Source organism: Girardinichthys multiradiatus, chromosome 2, assembly GCF_021462225.1.
Source record: "Girardinichthys multiradiatus isolate DD_20200921_A chromosome 2, DD_fGirMul_XY1, whole genome shotgun sequence".
Classification (NCBI taxonomy): Eukaryota; Metazoa; Chordata; class Actinopteri; order Cyprinodontiformes; family Goodeidae; genus Girardinichthys; species Girardinichthys multiradiatus.
Window position 1 is genome coordinate 24,523,097 of NC_061795.1, and position 17,175 is coordinate 24,540,271.

At 38.1% G+C, this 17,175-nt stretch overlaps 1 protein-coding gene across 1 annotated transcript in view; it reads left to right on the forward strand.

Annotated features, from left to right (window-relative positions):
* myrf (myelin regulatory factor) overlaps window positions 1–17,175 on the forward strand; it is a 43,245-nt gene that overhangs the window by 995 nt on the left and 25,075 nt on the right. The window contains exons 2-7 of the mRNA XM_047346396.1: window positions 12,764–12,854; window positions 12,995–13,273; window positions 15,750–15,811; window positions 16,083–16,305; window positions 16,395–16,495; window positions 16,646–16,760. Coding sequence (XP_047202352.1) covers window positions 12,764–12,854; window positions 12,995–13,273; window positions 15,750–15,811; window positions 16,083–16,305; window positions 16,395–16,495; window positions 16,646–16,760 — 871 coding nt within the window. The remainder of the gene's footprint in view (window positions 1–12,763; window positions 12,855–12,994; window positions 13,274–15,749; window positions 15,812–16,082; window positions 16,306–16,394; window positions 16,496–16,645; window positions 16,761–17,175) is intronic.

The following is a 17,175-nucleotide window of genomic DNA, read 5'->3' on the forward strand; positions in this document are numbered from 1 at the left end:
GATAGATAGATAGATAGATAGATAGATAGATAGATATGAACTAGACTGCACATGTAAATAGATAACTAAGAACATTGGTGAAAAAAGAAAAACAAACTAAGATTTATCACCTGTTTTACTGAATTTAATGTTTAAATGATTTGCTTCAAGTCTTCACAACAACATGATGCTTTTGTAAAACCACATTCCCATTTAGACTTAAAAAAGCCATTTTGGTTGACTTATGTCATGTGTGTGGTGTGAGTTTTACATTAATAGACAGCAAAAACAGCTAAATAAATATAGTCTAATAAAAAAAAAAAGGGTCAGGGGACATAACATTTAGTTTTCGTGATGAGATAGTTTCTGTAATTTGTTTTCAGCAGTCATCAATGAGCACTGATTTATTGTTTTAAAGATTTCTTTTTTAGTGCTGAAAACGAAACCCCAGGAATTCCCTGGGTTAACTGTTGCAGGCGGCAAAAGTGCTGCTGACGGGTAACAGATTGAGGAAAAAAGTAGGAATCCTGAAGGAGGGGGGAAAGGTGGAGGAAGGTGGATCTGAAAGGGTGTAGGAATTTAAGTCAAGATAAATGGTGTGTTTTGCAAGTGCTCTGTGGCACCAGAGCAGCCCTGAGATTTTATAGGTTTCTAAGCAGAATCATTTGTTAAATAAATCAAAGAAATTTAACTGTGCAGAAACAGTTTTTTCTCTGATTTATCCATTTGACCTGGCAGTCAAGTCCAGAGTACAGTGTTTCAACGTAAACTCAGTAAAGTCAGAATTTAGTTTGCAGCTACATCGCAGATGAAAGATTACTCCAGCAAGATGTCATCATAGATCTTAAATTTATTATTACAGCATGTTTAAAAACAAGGTTGACCAAAGTTGTTTACAAAGTCATTAAAACATACAATTATAAAACAAAAACACCAATCAGTAAAATATGAACATTAAAGTAAAAGCATACACATATGATAAAACTGACTAATAGCTGGGTAAAACAAGAAGACCCCACAGTATAAAGGACCTAACGGGACCCAAACTGAACTTGACTTCAAAGCCGCTGTAAAAAAAGGATTTCAGGTTCAGACATATTCTATGAGAGGTTGGTGGCACAGTGGAAATGTCTCTATTTCAAGTTCAATGTCATATTTAAACTCTTTTAATTTTTTTAATCCAATTTTTGTAGTTTGAGCTGAATATTCAGTCACTGTTTCAGTCTATTCTTGCTTTTTTCTGCTCTAACCTTCCTATTATATATTAACAAAGTAGTGGTAATCCATAACATACCATGTGAATAACTGTTCACTTCTGCATAATATTCAGAATACCTCATTTCAATTCAATTCAATTCAAAAATACTTTATTAATCCCAAAGGGAAATTAAATGTTGTTGTAGCTCATTATGAAGGTTTCCTCAAAGAGCCGTTGTAGATGCTGATGGCTGTGGGCAGGAAGGATCTCCTGTAGCGCTCCGTCTTACAGCAGATCTGAAGAAGCGTCTGACTGAATACACTCTGTTGTTGTAGGACAGTCTCATGAAGAGGATGCTCAGGGTTCTCCATAATAATCCATAATTTACTGATTTTGTTTTTATTTTTCAAAGTTTTTAAGATGTCAGATGTGCATAAATTCACTCACATTACAAGACGAGATCTGTGAGGGGATTTTAACTCTTTATTATTGTATGCACTAAACACTGACTTAAATATACACACCCATCCATGACTGTCAAACGGTTCCTTACTGTTCTGACAGGAATTTAGTGTGTTTACATTCTTGCTTTGGGAGTAAGAGAGATGTTCTTTCTTTGGCTTTATTTCAGCCAGCCTCGCTTGGAATAAAATGTCAGCTTGTCCATGAAAGGTACACATTAGGTTCTTGTTTTCCTCATTTGATTTAACTCACCCTTATGTTCAGTAATATTGACCTCAGGATTTCATTGGATCAACCGCATATTGGTGACAAAAAGTAGTTTTTATGGCTGATCATTTGAAAAAAGAGCCTATTTGTCATTCCCCTGAGAGAAAAACACTCAGACATGCAGCGATTTGATGGATTTGGGTACTGCTAAAGTGTGTTTTAAGGGGTTTAGTGAAATATGTATATGTTCACATTAAAGTACATTCCTGACATAGTCCTGGTGGCTGTTAAAACACGATGAGGTGAGACTGGTGTTACTCTACGTGGTCTTTGGCCTCTCGCTCTGGCTCTCTCCGACCCCATTAGAGTGACAGTGAGCAGACAGGGTGAGGAGGTGAGAAAGTCCAGACTAAGGATGGAGAGAGGAGCCAACTGCAGATCTCCCCCCCAAAACTTGACCTTCTCCTCTCTGACTCACTTCGATAGCAAGCAGTCCCTCACACAAATATGGTGTGTGCACTCAGAGAGCCTAGAGTCACAACTGTGTTCAAGTAATCAAAGGTTCACTTGATTAAAAGAGAACGTGTAATGTTTGTGTTGCATCTTTAAGTCTTGATAATATTATGAACTGTGATATTGAGAAGAATGTTTGCTTTAAAAGACATATCAACAAGTTCTGAGTCTGTCCCGGGGCGTCCTCTCAATATAAGGTGCCCAAACTACTTTCAAAGGGGGGTACTCAGGAGGCATCAAAGAGACTCCTTTCAATGCAGAGGACTAGTGGCTCTACCCCGAGCTTTCCTCTCTCTTTACCTCTAAGGTCAGCCATCTTCCTGAGGAAACTCATGTCAGCTGCTCGTTTTTTTGGTTGCGGTCCATTTCTCATGTAGACAGACTAGTAAATGAAATACTTTTTGGCTCAGCCTGGCCTCACTTTAGACAAAGACCCCATTTCCCTATTCATCTACTGGTCAATCCTACCTTCACTCATGAGCATGACCCCAAGATACCTGAATTCCTCTGCTTGAGATGGAGACTGAACCCCAACCTTGAAGGAGAAATTTACCTTTTTCTGGTTGGGAACCATAGCCTCAGACTATAATCCTGACCGCTTCAGACTCAACTGCGAACTTCTCCAGAGCATGCTGAATGTCATGTCTTAAAGAACCACATCATCTGCAAAAAACAAAGGTGAGAACCTTGATGTTCCCAAACCAGACACCCTCCTCTCCATTACTACACCTTGAGATTGCCCGTGAACCCTACCAATGCGGGTGGGGCTGATGGAGTTCAACCTGCAATGTGAACAAACTTCGTAGTAGGAAGTCAGATACAGCTTTTAGTTGTACTTTAGGGTAAAGATCCGGTCCGCTGTTCCATGGCCAGAACAACACCCACACTGCTCTCCCTCAAAACAAGACTATGTGAACATGCAAACTCCATGCAGAAAGACCGGGAGACGAGCCCAGGAGTTCCTTGCTGCAAGGCAACATTGCTACCAACTGCGCCACCGTGCAAGATTATTTAATCTTTAAAAAATCTTTTATGTAGATCAGTGTGTCTACTGGATGCCATTACATTTGTGACATTAAAATAGGAAAGAATGTGCCATGTCATTATGATGACCACCGTAACCACATTAAAACATCATGGTAATCCACACTGTACCAGATTGTACAATGAGTTGACACCAGTAAATCTGTTCTTGGTGCATATTGTCCATAACTCAGTTGCAACCATCTGAGCAACTAGATGATCATTCCTGCTGCTCTACTCCCACAAAAGCTTTGAATAATGGATGTAAATGCTGCGACTCTTCATGGAAATCCTGCAGTAAGGTTGACAAGGTTTAGCCGGGTTCTGTGATTTATGGGTTCAACAGAAGTTACTGTGAGAGTTGCATTGTTTCTGAGCAGCCAGGCTTGCAGTTCTTACCAAGGCACTGCAGACCACCCCGCTCCTTGAGTTTGTGGTTAAAGTTGACTCCAGCTGATTAACTGAGTTTTGTTTCCATTTTAATATGGAATAATGTAAAGTCTTGCCATAAAACCTTTAAGGATAATTTTCGGTATGTTGTAACTTATTACCAACAATGAGTGCAGGCATTCAGTATTTTATCTCACTGTTGTGGAACAAGCAACAACCCCTGATTGACACCAGAACATCTTTTCCTTCTAATTTCCCAAATGTTGCTCTACTCTGTGTCTGATTATGTCTTGTTTAGTTCCTCCTCCTTTTTTCTCAGTATTGAGAAGTGCAGGCGTTGGAGCCCAGGCTCACATTTTGCTGAGTTTCTCTCTGCCTCCAGGTCCCAGCCTTATTTCTGCTGTAATCTCCCTGAGCCAGGTCCACCCGTACAGCCAGTGCTTGTATGCGACAAGGGCTGTGTGTGGTAGCCTGGTACAGCCCTTTCTCATGACCGGGAACTAATCCTTATTAAAACACGTTCTTTCACACATATACGCAATGTCTTTAGCACCAGAAGCACACACACAGTTTTTTTACGCTGCTCTGCGACTCTCGAGTCTTCAGAACAAAGTCTTTAAGCCCATTGGGGAAACATGTGAAAGATAGACAGGAATTATTCTTCTCATCTTCTGTTTCAGGTGTTGTCATCTCCAGAACGTCATCATGCTTTGGCTTCGTCCAGGTACCCTGTGCCGCTTTGTTTGCTGTGCTTCTGTAGAGATGGTTTCTTAGTCGCGAAAAGTGGCTTTCTGTTTGACTTGCTTATGTGTCAAAGTGATATGCCTTAGTCTTCTAACAGTTGCTAATTCATGTGAAAATATGGAAACCATAAGTATCGGAGATTATTTGGCACATTTTTGCTGTGTTAAGTGTGCACTTAACCGGATGCTGTAGACACAGTCTGCATGTTTCTCGACTGAGCTGCATTTTCCTGACCAGCTGCGATGGTTGCTTGTAATCTTATTTGTTTATGTTGATTTTAGTCCTTCCTAGGAGGTCAATCTTAAAACGTAAAATCTAAACGTGCCTGAATATGAATCAAGAGACTTATTTAGGAGCTGCACATGTCAAATATGTCACTTAACATCATCCCAAATTCTTTCCTTTCTGGTTTATGGCTTAATATAGGCTGTGGGAATGTTAGTTTTTCAGTTCTTTCCATCTATTTTACATATTATATAGCAGGATCATTGGAGAATGGACTTTGTTCCTTATTAGTCCCTTTGATTGATGGTGATAATCAATAAAATATGTACAAATACGCTCAGATCTTGCAGACTATATTGCAAAATATGCCAACTTGTCTGCAGGAAGAAGAGTAAAATGTAATTTAAGTCCCACAGTTAACTTTCTTTTCTGTTTATTGTAGTGAAAGCAGGTCACGAAAGTCTTTTTTATTTATCCCAGAACACCATGTACTGTATATTTTAGGAGTTTTAGGTAACTCTGAAGCAAATGAAACAGAATGTGTGTTTAAGAAAAAAGAAACCGCTTATAATAAAGTCTTGATTATGTTCAAACATTTCAGCAAATGAAAATTGTCACGCACTTGAACTGATGTGTGCTGTTGCTTCTATTATACTTACCTGTATGTTTGTTAGAAAGAAAGGGTAGAAGTGACCAAATGCATTAAGGTGTAGGTTCTTTGCTGTTTATCTGTGCTATGTCTGTAAACCCAAAGGCAGACTTACTCCCTGCCAGCAGCAGGCACTGCACAGTGATAGCAGAACTGAAGCACAGAAACCAGCATAAAGTACTTGTTTAAATGTTTAGGGTGTTTATCTGGTTACATTTAAAAAGAGGAAAGAGGTACAATATATATTGTCAATAACAGCTCCTATCAAAGACAGATTCATATGTCTGAAACAGCCTGAATTGCCCTAGTGCACATAGCAGTCACAAAGCTCTCACCTGTAGGAGGAATTATCGCATTTCTTTTTTGCAAATATAGCAAAGTGTTTCTTGAATGTTTGTCAGTCTTTATCAGCATTTGTTCACCACCCACTGAACAGAGCACAATTTAAAAATACTTGGTTCAAGGTCAGCATGTTAGAAACATCATCGTTATGTTCAAAAATCTCCAAAAATGTTTATGCCACTCATGAAAACGCTCATGTGAACACAATTTACAGCATAAATTAAGAAAATATAAATTCAATGCATTGTGTGAAAAAGAACAATTGTCTTACAACGCCTAACACATCATGATCTGCATATTCCTGACCAGTCATCAAAATTATTCTTACTGAATATAAAATTGCATTTTCCTGAATCATATTTGTCAAATCATCTTTAATCAGAACTCACACACTCTACCCTCTGTGTGACAACCAAGCCATTGAAATGGTGGCATAATCAACACACACACACACTTGCACAAAAACAAACAAGCGCGTGTTCACATGGGCACGCGTATGCTCACACAACCCTTAATCTTACCAAAGGCACGTCTGTATCGGAGTCAGGCTGACAATCATTTTACTGTTCCCCGCTGAACACAGCTGGACAGAGAAAAACACAGAGGACAGGAAAATCTACACATTCAGTCCACAGCCAGTTAAGATGATTCAGTGATTTAGAGGTTACACATGCTTGATTTATGTTTCTGTCCATCTTTACTCCAAACCAAATAGAAACATTTTTTTGTGTGTGAGAAATAGATTAAGTAATGGTGTAAATTTGAGTTTAAAACCAAAATGTTTTGACAATGACTGTTTTAATCACTATTATTGATAATCCTCATCATTCTAACCCATAAAGAAGAACCTGATTTTCTTTTTTTTTTTTGCTTTTGTGTGTCATTATAGAAGATTCCTGTTATTTTCCATATTAAAAGAGCTGCATCAAGACACAATTAAACAGCAAAATAAACACACTATACCAATTAAATAGAATTCAAAAGTTCTAGGTATTTAAGGTCATTTCATTTTGTATCTTTTAATCACATAATTCCTTGCAGTTTTGAAAAGAGCAGTAATCCCCAGCAATTACCTTTACAACCAAATGAGTAGGCCTCAATTTTCTTTCTATGCTACAATATTGTACTATTATAAATTATAAAAATATATTTATATGTTATGTTATTTATAAAGTAATATTGATGTTGTGGAATGGCCCAGGTAGAGTATCGACTTGAATCTGATAAAGAAATTGTAGACTGAGCTAAAGATTAGGGTGATGGCAACGAGGCCTTCCAACCTCAAAGACTTGGAGCTCATCACCAAAGATAAATGCCAGGTGAAACATGCAAAAAACTGGCCAACAATTATGAGAAAGGTTTGATTGCTGTTATGCCAAAAGGGACATCTTACATTATTGAGAAGGGTATAAATAATTTTTTGACATGCCATTTTTAATAAATTGTAAATAAAAAACAGAAAATGTATTATATTTTTTGACATTGTTTTATTATGTTTCTCATTTCCTATCAGAAGAAAACGTCTAGACTGAACGAAAAAAAGTTGTGTCTAAATCTGCCAGGGGTATGAGTCATGAGTCATTTTGTGCTTAACTGTATGTATTTTAATGCAACAAGGAGGTGTTTTTAGCAAAAAAAAACCTCTAACATTTAGTCTGACACTACCTGTTCCTGCCCAGCAAAAATCAGCAGATTGGTAATAGCTTAACTTAGAAGGAATAATTATGGTCTGTAAGTTGACTAGAAACATAACAACACATTTGATTTAATGCCTAAACATTTGGCAACATCTTGTTCTTATATTAATTATTATTATTATTGTGTTAAATTTGTGAAATACTATTATGTTGGTTGTTTAAAATAATATCAATAGTTGTTAATTAGTTGATAGTTTAAATTAGTTGATAATTTTTATTGATGCTTAAACTGTTTGGGTGTATTTACACAACCAAGATGGCAAATTTGCCCAAAATTGCAAAGTCTGATAAAGGGGACATATTAGTTCTCAGGCACCATACTCCAGCCACATTGTGCATCGGCATTTCAATTTCAATATATTTACAAAGATACACTGATTTAAGTAAAAAACTGGAGTACGGTGGTGCATCTCATCAACTGATATGTATCGGCTGGGGCCTTTGGTACAGATAGGACACGTCATGCTGATTTGTACTGAGGCAGAACCAATTACTGGACTTTAGCTGTGGATAGTTTTATCAGAACTATCAATACCTCTGAATAGTAATGGCTTGACAAGGATCCCTGGGTATCACACCTTTAAGCACCAGCCACTAACCACATGCTGAAGCTGTTGACAATAAAAGGAGCCACTTAAAAGGTGCCGTTCTTCTCAAAGTTCTGTTGTCACTTTCTACATTGAGAAGAAAGTGACAACAGGGAAGGGAGGTCTTTCATCTGATATTGTAGTTTATGCAATTCAATCTCTAGCTAAGCACACAGGCACCCCTGTGACAGAATTGGTGCAAGTGTGACTTAAAGGTCGCACCAGTGACCCAACGATAACATTTTTCACTCACCTGGACATGCCAATCTCTTAAAGTAGGTCTAACAGAATGACAGTCTGAAATATTTTCTAAGTATTTTAGCTAATGATTCTTTTATTTTCACCATTTGGGGGTTCTTATGGATTTTGTATAAAACATTGAGTTTCAATCTCAAGGTGGTCAACTGATTGTTAAGTGGAGGAAAATAAAAAATGGTTTACTCTCTTTACTCCTATTCCCCCATGCTGGGCATGGGCCAGTATGGGATTTTTCATTGTATGAAAATCCGGATTAAAATCACCACGGTTTAACATTTTCACTGAATCCTAATATTAACACAATTTTATTTTATTTTTTTCAAGGTGAAAGCAACAGTTATTCCCACCACTGCTAAATATTGATTATTAAAGTTACAAAAATGTTTCAATAACATTTATTCTCTGTTTAATACATAGACTTGAGCAAAAATATAGAACAATAACTAAGTAACAGTAATTTAGTTACAGTTTTCAAGTTTTTATTGCACAAGATACTATGAAACGTTTGTCATACCGGTAGAGTAACACCAGTATGACAAGGTGATATTAGCTTGTTAATTCGTTGTTCTTACTGCTTAGGTACCCCCAGTCGGCTGCTTAACAGTCATACACCTCGAAGCTTGACAACTGCAGTTTTAAAACAGCTTTTAAACTTGTTTGTATTTTTAATGACCGGAAATATTCCAAACAACAGAATATGTCTTTCTTGTAAATAATGATGTAGCCTTCGTTTAGCCAGTTGACCAGCAGTGCGCAGACACAGTTGGGGGAAGGGTTGCAAGTGCATTACTCTGTTCTGGGTAAAGCCAGAGAAAACATAGGCATTTTCTTCGGCATCCCCTTAGAAGGACTTTAATTCTTAGGAACAGTATGATGGAATACTTTAATGATTTTGAAGAAGTAACTTTTTTAAACATTTGCATACCTTGATGCTTTTAACCAGCCCATGCCTAAACTGTTATATACAAAACAGGGGGGGCATAAAAAGTGACAAACATAGTTCATGTATGTGACAGGACTTCATATTTTGCAAAATGCACTTCACATTTAGACCCACATTTGATGTCTTTTAGACACAAGATAAGAACCACAGTAACAGCAGCCTAATTTCTAACATACTTTACATTATACCTACGATTTATAAATGTGACAGTTATGCTGATAGGTTGTATGGCTATTTAGGTAGTTACTCCAGTCAAAGACTACGTTTTATAAACTCTAGTATTGTGTTCGTTTAAAAAAAACAGCAGATGTCTCTTGGACACAAAGAAGGTCCCTGCCCTACAGTTTCTAAGTTGTATGTTCTCCTCTCTTTCCTTTTTATGAAAAGTCTCTCCATCGCTGCCATTTCATGCCCCTCGCCTTCCTCAGCCCCCGTCCATCTTCACTCCTCTTTCCCCATATCTCCCTATTTTCTGTTATCAGGCCTGCCAGTTTAAATTTACTGCCTCTTTGGGTGGGGTGCACATCTGGATCTTATTTAAAAGGAACCATCCTGCCTTTTTCTTTCTTTTTTTACTGTCATGCATGAAGAGACATTTACCAGCTGTTTATTTCCTGAGAAGCAAGATAGTGTTTTTGTCATAAAATAGCAACATAAGGATTTATAATGTTTCACAGTAAATCTGATTTAATTGGTTTGAGACAAGTGCTCTGGTTTGTGGGGGTTTTTTTGGTTGAAAGTTATGAGATATGACTGTTCTTAGGGAATGTTGTGCTCATATGTGGGCAGTTTTTCCAGGATGATATAACCCATTAATCACTTTTGAGGCAAACAGTAGAACTCTGAGATAAAACTTAATAGAAACTGTGACACAAAAAACATGGAGCAACGTTTGTGTTGTCTTTTGATGGCAGTCAAAACTAGATGGAGATAAAGGGAAAAGGTGAAATATTTTCTAATGCAAACACAAAAATTCCTCACATTCCTAAGTTCCCACCAGAGGACCTTCTTAATCTATCAGAGGAGTGAGGGATTGTGTGCATGTTTATGGGGGTGGTGTTGGGCTTTTAAAAGAGTGGTTTGTGCCGCTCACCCACTTTTATGCAAGTCCTTTCTCTCTCTTCCATTCCAGGCTTTCCCATTATAATTGTTCTGTTTGCAACATCTGTTTGTACTGTTTGTAGTTTGGGAAAAAATCCTTATACTTTTTTTATAAATTTTTTTTATAAAGATTTGACCTGATGGCGATTATCTCTTTTCTAGATATGTGCAGAAGCAGGTGCTCATTCTACGTCTCTGGGTTTTCAAGACTAAGTGGGGTCATGTGTTTGGGATTTGCAAGGCTTTGCCTATCAAAGGCTGAAAATTACCCTGTGGGAGAGATTGGATGGGATTTTAGAAATACTTGTGTATGTTTCAAAATTATTAGTAAAATTTAGTATATATGTGTGGGAAAGAGCACAGTCAATAGAGCGTTAACACTTTAAACCTGGATACAATAAATATTAGTCAGAACTCTTTTTTTTCATGTTGTATTTGACACATTGAGTGTTTTTGGTCATGTATTTATTGTTTTTTCCCAACCAGAAGCATATATTTTATGAGCCTCACTTAACCTAAAGGCAGAGTGACTGGAGGCAACAGATGGAGGACTAAACCCACTTAGCATTTACTCTTCAGATAAAAAAACATCCATACTCTATATTTGCACTATAAAATGTTTATTTTTCTTTTCCTTTCATTATCTTCTCATCCTTGGCATGTAGAGGCAAAGGTTGCTGACTTAAAAATTTGTAAAGTATGTTTCGATGCAGCCAATATCCAAAAATCTAGAGTAAAATAATGGAATACTTATTCTGGATATGTTATTGGTGTTTATCTAGTAAAAACGTAAGAAAGTTTTGTGTTACCTTTCAGGAACTAGAAGAAATAAAATCCTGAAAATTAGACAAAAGCATATCCTGAAATGAGATTAACTTCTTTGACTGGGTCTATCTCTAAAGATTTACTGTACAATTATGAAATATTTTAGACATATCACTTAGTGCCTCAGGAAATGTAGAAATATTATATAAAATGCACAATGTAAGTAAGCATATTTGTATGCTCAACTGAATTTTCTTAGGCAACAAAATTCAAGTGTTTTTATTTTCATTATGTTCTCTTGTGATGTTTTATAAATTCTAATGTTTCTTTGTAATTTCTATCACTCGGTGCGGTATTTTCATTTGCTGATTGTGATTGGTTCTTTTCATCCTACCGAATGCAGTATTGGCGAGGAATACTCTGATAGGATGAAAAAGATCTGTCTGTGATTGGCTGGTGGTTCATTTAAATACTTTGTCAAGTTGGGAGCACAGAGACCGAGCCGAGTGCGAGCACAGAGCAGAAGGACCAAATGTTTGTCAGAGTTGGATGCGTCCCAGAGCACATATAGATCGAGCATGTGTGATATTTAAACAGACACACCGTAAATTATTGTTTGCTAACACAGATATAGTATATGCACTCATGAGTGCCACTGCTCGCTCAGGTTGGTGGCACAGATATACCACCATAACCCTATCCCTTTGGAGGACTAAGAATGAGGGGAGGTATGTTCCCCTAAACAGGATTTACCTAAATATTTTACCAATTTTCTCTCCATAAATTTTGTATCATGACCTAAATAAGAAAGTGACATGCTACAAAAAATGTTGCCCTTTCCTTTGTTAATTTGGGAAGCATCAACAGAAGCTCCTCCAACAGAGGGCAGAGGACATATACTTTATACGACTGGATACAACAGGAAAGTACTTAATTGAAGATGTAAAGGTCTCAGAGTCAAGGGTAAAATGGTAAATGGTAAATGGCCTGCACTTTTATACCACTTTATCAAGTCCCCAGTGACCCCAAAGCGCTTTACACTACAATCAGTCATCCACCCATTCATCCACACACTGACAGTGGTAAGCTACAATGTAGCCACAGCTGCCCTGGGGCAGACCGACAGAAGCGAGGCTGCCACAAATCAGCACCACCGGGCCTTCTGACCACCATCAGTAGGCGTGGTGGGTGAAGTGTCCTGCCCAAGGAGGCAATGACTGCGACGGGCACATTTGGAATTACAGGGTTAATTAAATTTTGTTAAATTGCAGTGACAAAGTTAAAATGCAAATGCAGCTTCAGTACATAACAGAAACAAACCTGTTTGTGTAGCAATGTTAGAGGCTCTGAATAATCAGTATGTCCACATCCTTTGACTGTTTGTAACCTCTGAAAACTTATAATCTCTACATTTTCTGTGAGCTAGTCACAATCCTAAATTTCACAGTATCCTCAATAAGTATTCAACAGAATGTCATTGTGCCTCATTATCCCAATAATACTCTGAAATCAACAGAGTTGTTACAGAAACATTTGTAAGATAAATCTTCCAGGGAATTCTTGCAGCACTTGGACAGAGCTGCTGTGGAACTGTGTGGAGCAGCTGATAGATTCCTGTTGTTAATCCCCAGATGCTCTCCATCTCCCCTCACCACGTTCCCAACCCTCCCTTCTCCACAGGTCATGATATTACCAGCTCTCTGGAGCCAGCCAACATCGACACCAGTATCCTGGAAGAGTACATCAGCAAGGAGGACGATAGCACTGACATGTCAGTAGAGACTCCAGACCAGCCCAACAACGTCAAAACAAAATGCACCAACCAAAGCAAAACATGTTGTTACAAAGGAATTTGTTTTTCTCTGATAAGGCTAATCCCTTCTTTTTTCTTCTTCTTCTTTTCCCTCCCAGCTGTTTCTCAGAGGTCCACAGCACCCCAGGACCAAATTATTCATCTCCTCAGGCAGGGGTGTCCACCTCTGGGGGATTGGTTTGTGGTGTGAGCCCTCCTATTCCTCTACGCCAAGGAGCCCCTCCACCTGGGCCCCCTAGCTGTCAGAACGCCTACCCCCAGGGTCCATCTCTGGGGCTCCGACACAGTTACCCCTGCCTGGGACAGCAGCAGCAGCAACATCAGCAGCAGCAACACGCTCACGTCAAGCCAGAGCACAGGGGCCATTACGCTCCAGGGTGAGCACAGTAGTTCAGGAAAAACAGGTGTAGATTTTACAAATATTGGGACTTCTAGTTATGATACTTGCCTTAAAGGGGACATATCATGCTTTTAAATCCTTCATTTTTACCCTTAAATCATTCAGTTGTGGTCTATATGAAGTGGAACTGCAATGCTTTGGTTTGAATTCCTTGTTATTGTAGCTCCACAGGCTGCTCTTTTACTACCTGCTCTAAGGTGCATCTGAGAGCAACTTTGTTTTGGTGCGGTCTCTTTAAATGCTATTGAGATACTACACACCCTGCCCCCCTGGAGGTCAAAGAGAGCTGTACTTTAACCCATTCGGCCATTTTTGTAGTTTGATAACAATTATATAACGAAACGAGAAAAAACTGAGAAAACTATGTAAAACTGTTTATGTAATAATAATATTCAAAACACGCAGTACAGTCATGTCCTCATGGAGCTAAAAGTAGCACACAGCACTGACATATGCAGAAGGCACAATGCTACTGCTATCAACACAATGGCCACGTTATATTAACACACAATAAATTTCTGTCTAAAATAAAATTTGTTGGGCATGGTGCTGATGGTGTAGGGGTTAGGGGCGCGACCATATACGGAGGCTACAGTCCTTGAAGCAGCCGTCCTGGGTTCGAGTCCTGGACCCGGCAACATTTGCCAAATGTCTCCCCCTCTCTCTACCCCTCTTTCCTGTCTGTCTACTGTCAAAAAAATAAAAAAATAAATAAAGGCCACTAGTGCTGAAAAAAAATATCTTTAAAATAAAATTTGTTGTCATTTTAGCATTACTCGCAGTTTAGCACTTTGCTGTGTCCGTCGTTTCCACAGACAAAAGGAACTGACCCCTTAATCAGATTAAGTCTGCCAGCAAATCCTACCGAATGTATCCTCTTGTAGCGAAGCTTGGACTACAAAATCACAGCGAGAAATAAATATGGCGGATACGCAAAAGTAATCATGACTTTATTTAGCTGTTTGGCAGCAAATACTGTGACGTAACAGTTGGAAAAATATAACAGATGATAGAGAAAACTGAACGGACTGAAATATATGACCCAAACAGAATATAAAAAAACTCTGCAACACCTGGCGAGACTAAATTCGCTTTTCTGCAATTTTCAGAATCCAAGCAAACAACAAAATGTATTCAGAGGCTAAAAAAAGTGGATTTTGCATGATGAAAATCTGGATTTTTTAAAATCAGGTGTTTTGAATTTATTATCAGTAACAGTTCCCTTACCTGAGGTTGAAAGATGTCGTGTCACACTGAATTTGAAGGAAGGTGGAAATATCATAAAGATGGAAGGCTAACCGCCAATCAGATGAAATTTGACGAGATTTAAGGCAACTTAAACATAAAACAGTATATTATTAGATATTAAAGTTAAAGTTCTTCTGTGTAACCCACATATTATGTTGCTTGAGTGTGCTCCATTATATCAATCCACCTGATCAGGTCATACCCACAAGCAGCCTCCATCAACTTTACTTAGCAACACAAACCTTGTTAGGCTAAGGACACAACAACAAAACTATCAAGGGTCTGTTGTGATAGCACAGATGTTTTAAGATGCCGTTCTTTGCTGCATTTCTCTAACATTAAGTTTTCAGAGATTTGTTTTTCTTAACTGCTTTTATCCATGTTACTCTTGTGCGAGGTGGCATGATAACATTGGACAAATGAAGGTTTTATTGCTCTGACTGTAAACATGGGCAATTTCAGATATGTTTTAGTTGTAGCCATCATCTGACTTTAACACACATCTACCTTTCTTGAATAGCATGTTTTCTTGTCTTTCCCATCTTTAATATGGCAATTGGGCCATTTTTTCATCGTATATCTCATGGAAACAGGAAATCATGGATTACTTTTAAATATTTTTGGAACTCTCATGAGCTTAAAAAAGTCAATAAGAAATTAAAATGTTTAAAATGCTGAAATTACATTTATGTTATAAAAGTTATTGGGGGGTATGTGTGCCATATGTGATTTTTTAAAAATAAATATATTTTATCTAATTTGTTTTCCATCATTGAATTAATATACTCAAATTAAATATCCTCATATTACGCCACTGGAACAATCGATGTAAAGATAAATTTATTTACACAATTTTACCAGGACTGCCAATAATTGGGAGCTGTATTTAGGTTTATAATAAGGCTCTTACTTACTTTAACATCTCTACTAAAACCCAACTCTTTTACAAGTGCATTATACATCTAATCAGGGTTGCCTTGTTAATTTAAAGTGTTAGTCAAGATGAGAGGGTGGTCTGATAATAGAGATAACGAGTCCAGTTATATCCTCAAAGATGGAAAGTCTGCAATAAGGAGATCTAAAAAAAATCTAAGATGAAGTGGTTCACACAGGGTATTTAAATTTGTTTAATATTTGAAAAGACTAACATACCTCCTTTATAAGTTTAAAATTCTTTCTTTCCTTCTTTCCATTTTTGCTGTTAGGAATCTTCCCGAGTCCCCGCCAGACTCTAGCTCTGAGCCTTATTCCCCTCAACAGGTGAATGGTGAGTAGCTCCTCTTTTTATTTTAGAAAAACTTAATTCAAGCACCAAGCATTAGTGTTGCTTTATTTTTTATATTAACTAGACACAGAGTCTGTGGCCAAAATATATTGTTTTATTCTTAATTTACGGTGCACAGTAATCGTTTTTCAACAATTAGATAGAGCAAAAACATTTTTGCAGCTCATACACCTGTGATGGTCTTGTCTACTAAATTGTCTGTACTTACATAATGTTATTATGCTAAAGTTGCATTCTCAAACATTTGTTTTAGATCCTCACATGATCAGAACCATGACACCAGAGAACATGTGTCATATGACTCCAACGCCACCCCTTCCATCACACGGGCACTACCCCAGCATGCATCGGGACATGTACCTGAAGCCGGAGCCCGTGATATCGCAGTATTCTATTGGTCCGGCCACTAGTGGAAGCGGGGACATGCAGCAGACGCAGATGCTCCATCAGCTGCTGCAGCATCCTCAGGGGCAAGAGTGAGTCAGGAGAGAGGGTTGTGTTCTCCAGTTTGCATTGAAACATCAGAGGCAATCGGTGGTAATACCTTTTGATGGTGTTTTTGCAGCAGCATCCCTGTTCATCAAGCCAAGAAGAGGAAGCACTCTGACTCTCCCAACAGCACCTTGAATTCCCAAATCCTCACAGGTATCATCAAACAAGAACCAGGTAGGCAGGCATCTTTCTTCCCTCCCTCACCTCCTCTACCTCACCATCACCAGCTCTTACTAACCCTTAAAACAGATTTACAGAACAGAACATGCATTGCATTAAGCTTCAACACTATAAAGTCAACTATTTTAAACTTGTTTGTCACAGGTTTAATGCAGGATGCAGACAACACCTACCTGGACCCAAACTATCAGTGCATCAAGTGGCAACCTCACCAGCAGAACAAATGGACACCACTATATGATGCCAACTGCAAAGAGCTGTGCGTTGAATTCATGTTTGCCATATTGTTGCATGTTCTCAGAAGTAAAAGAGATGAATGCAATCCACAGAGTCAAAAATGAACTATGCTTTAATTGGTTATACATGTAATTCAACAAAGTGCATGACAGGAGAGAAAAGCAATGGCTTTCCACAAAATTCCTCAGCGGTGAGGTATATGGGGGAGTAAACGAGAGCAGACTTTCAATTTAGATAGACAACGTGAGGAGAGGGTAAAGGGAAAAAATTGTGTGCACCTACTTGTGCTTTTGCAGTGCCAAAATAGATAGGGAGGGAGGCTGAAATGAACTTCCAAGACCTTTGAGATATGTTATCAAAACCACCTGGTTGAAGTTTGCAGCCCTAAGCCCACAATGGTAAATAGAAAAATATATTTTTATTAGATTGATCTTTTT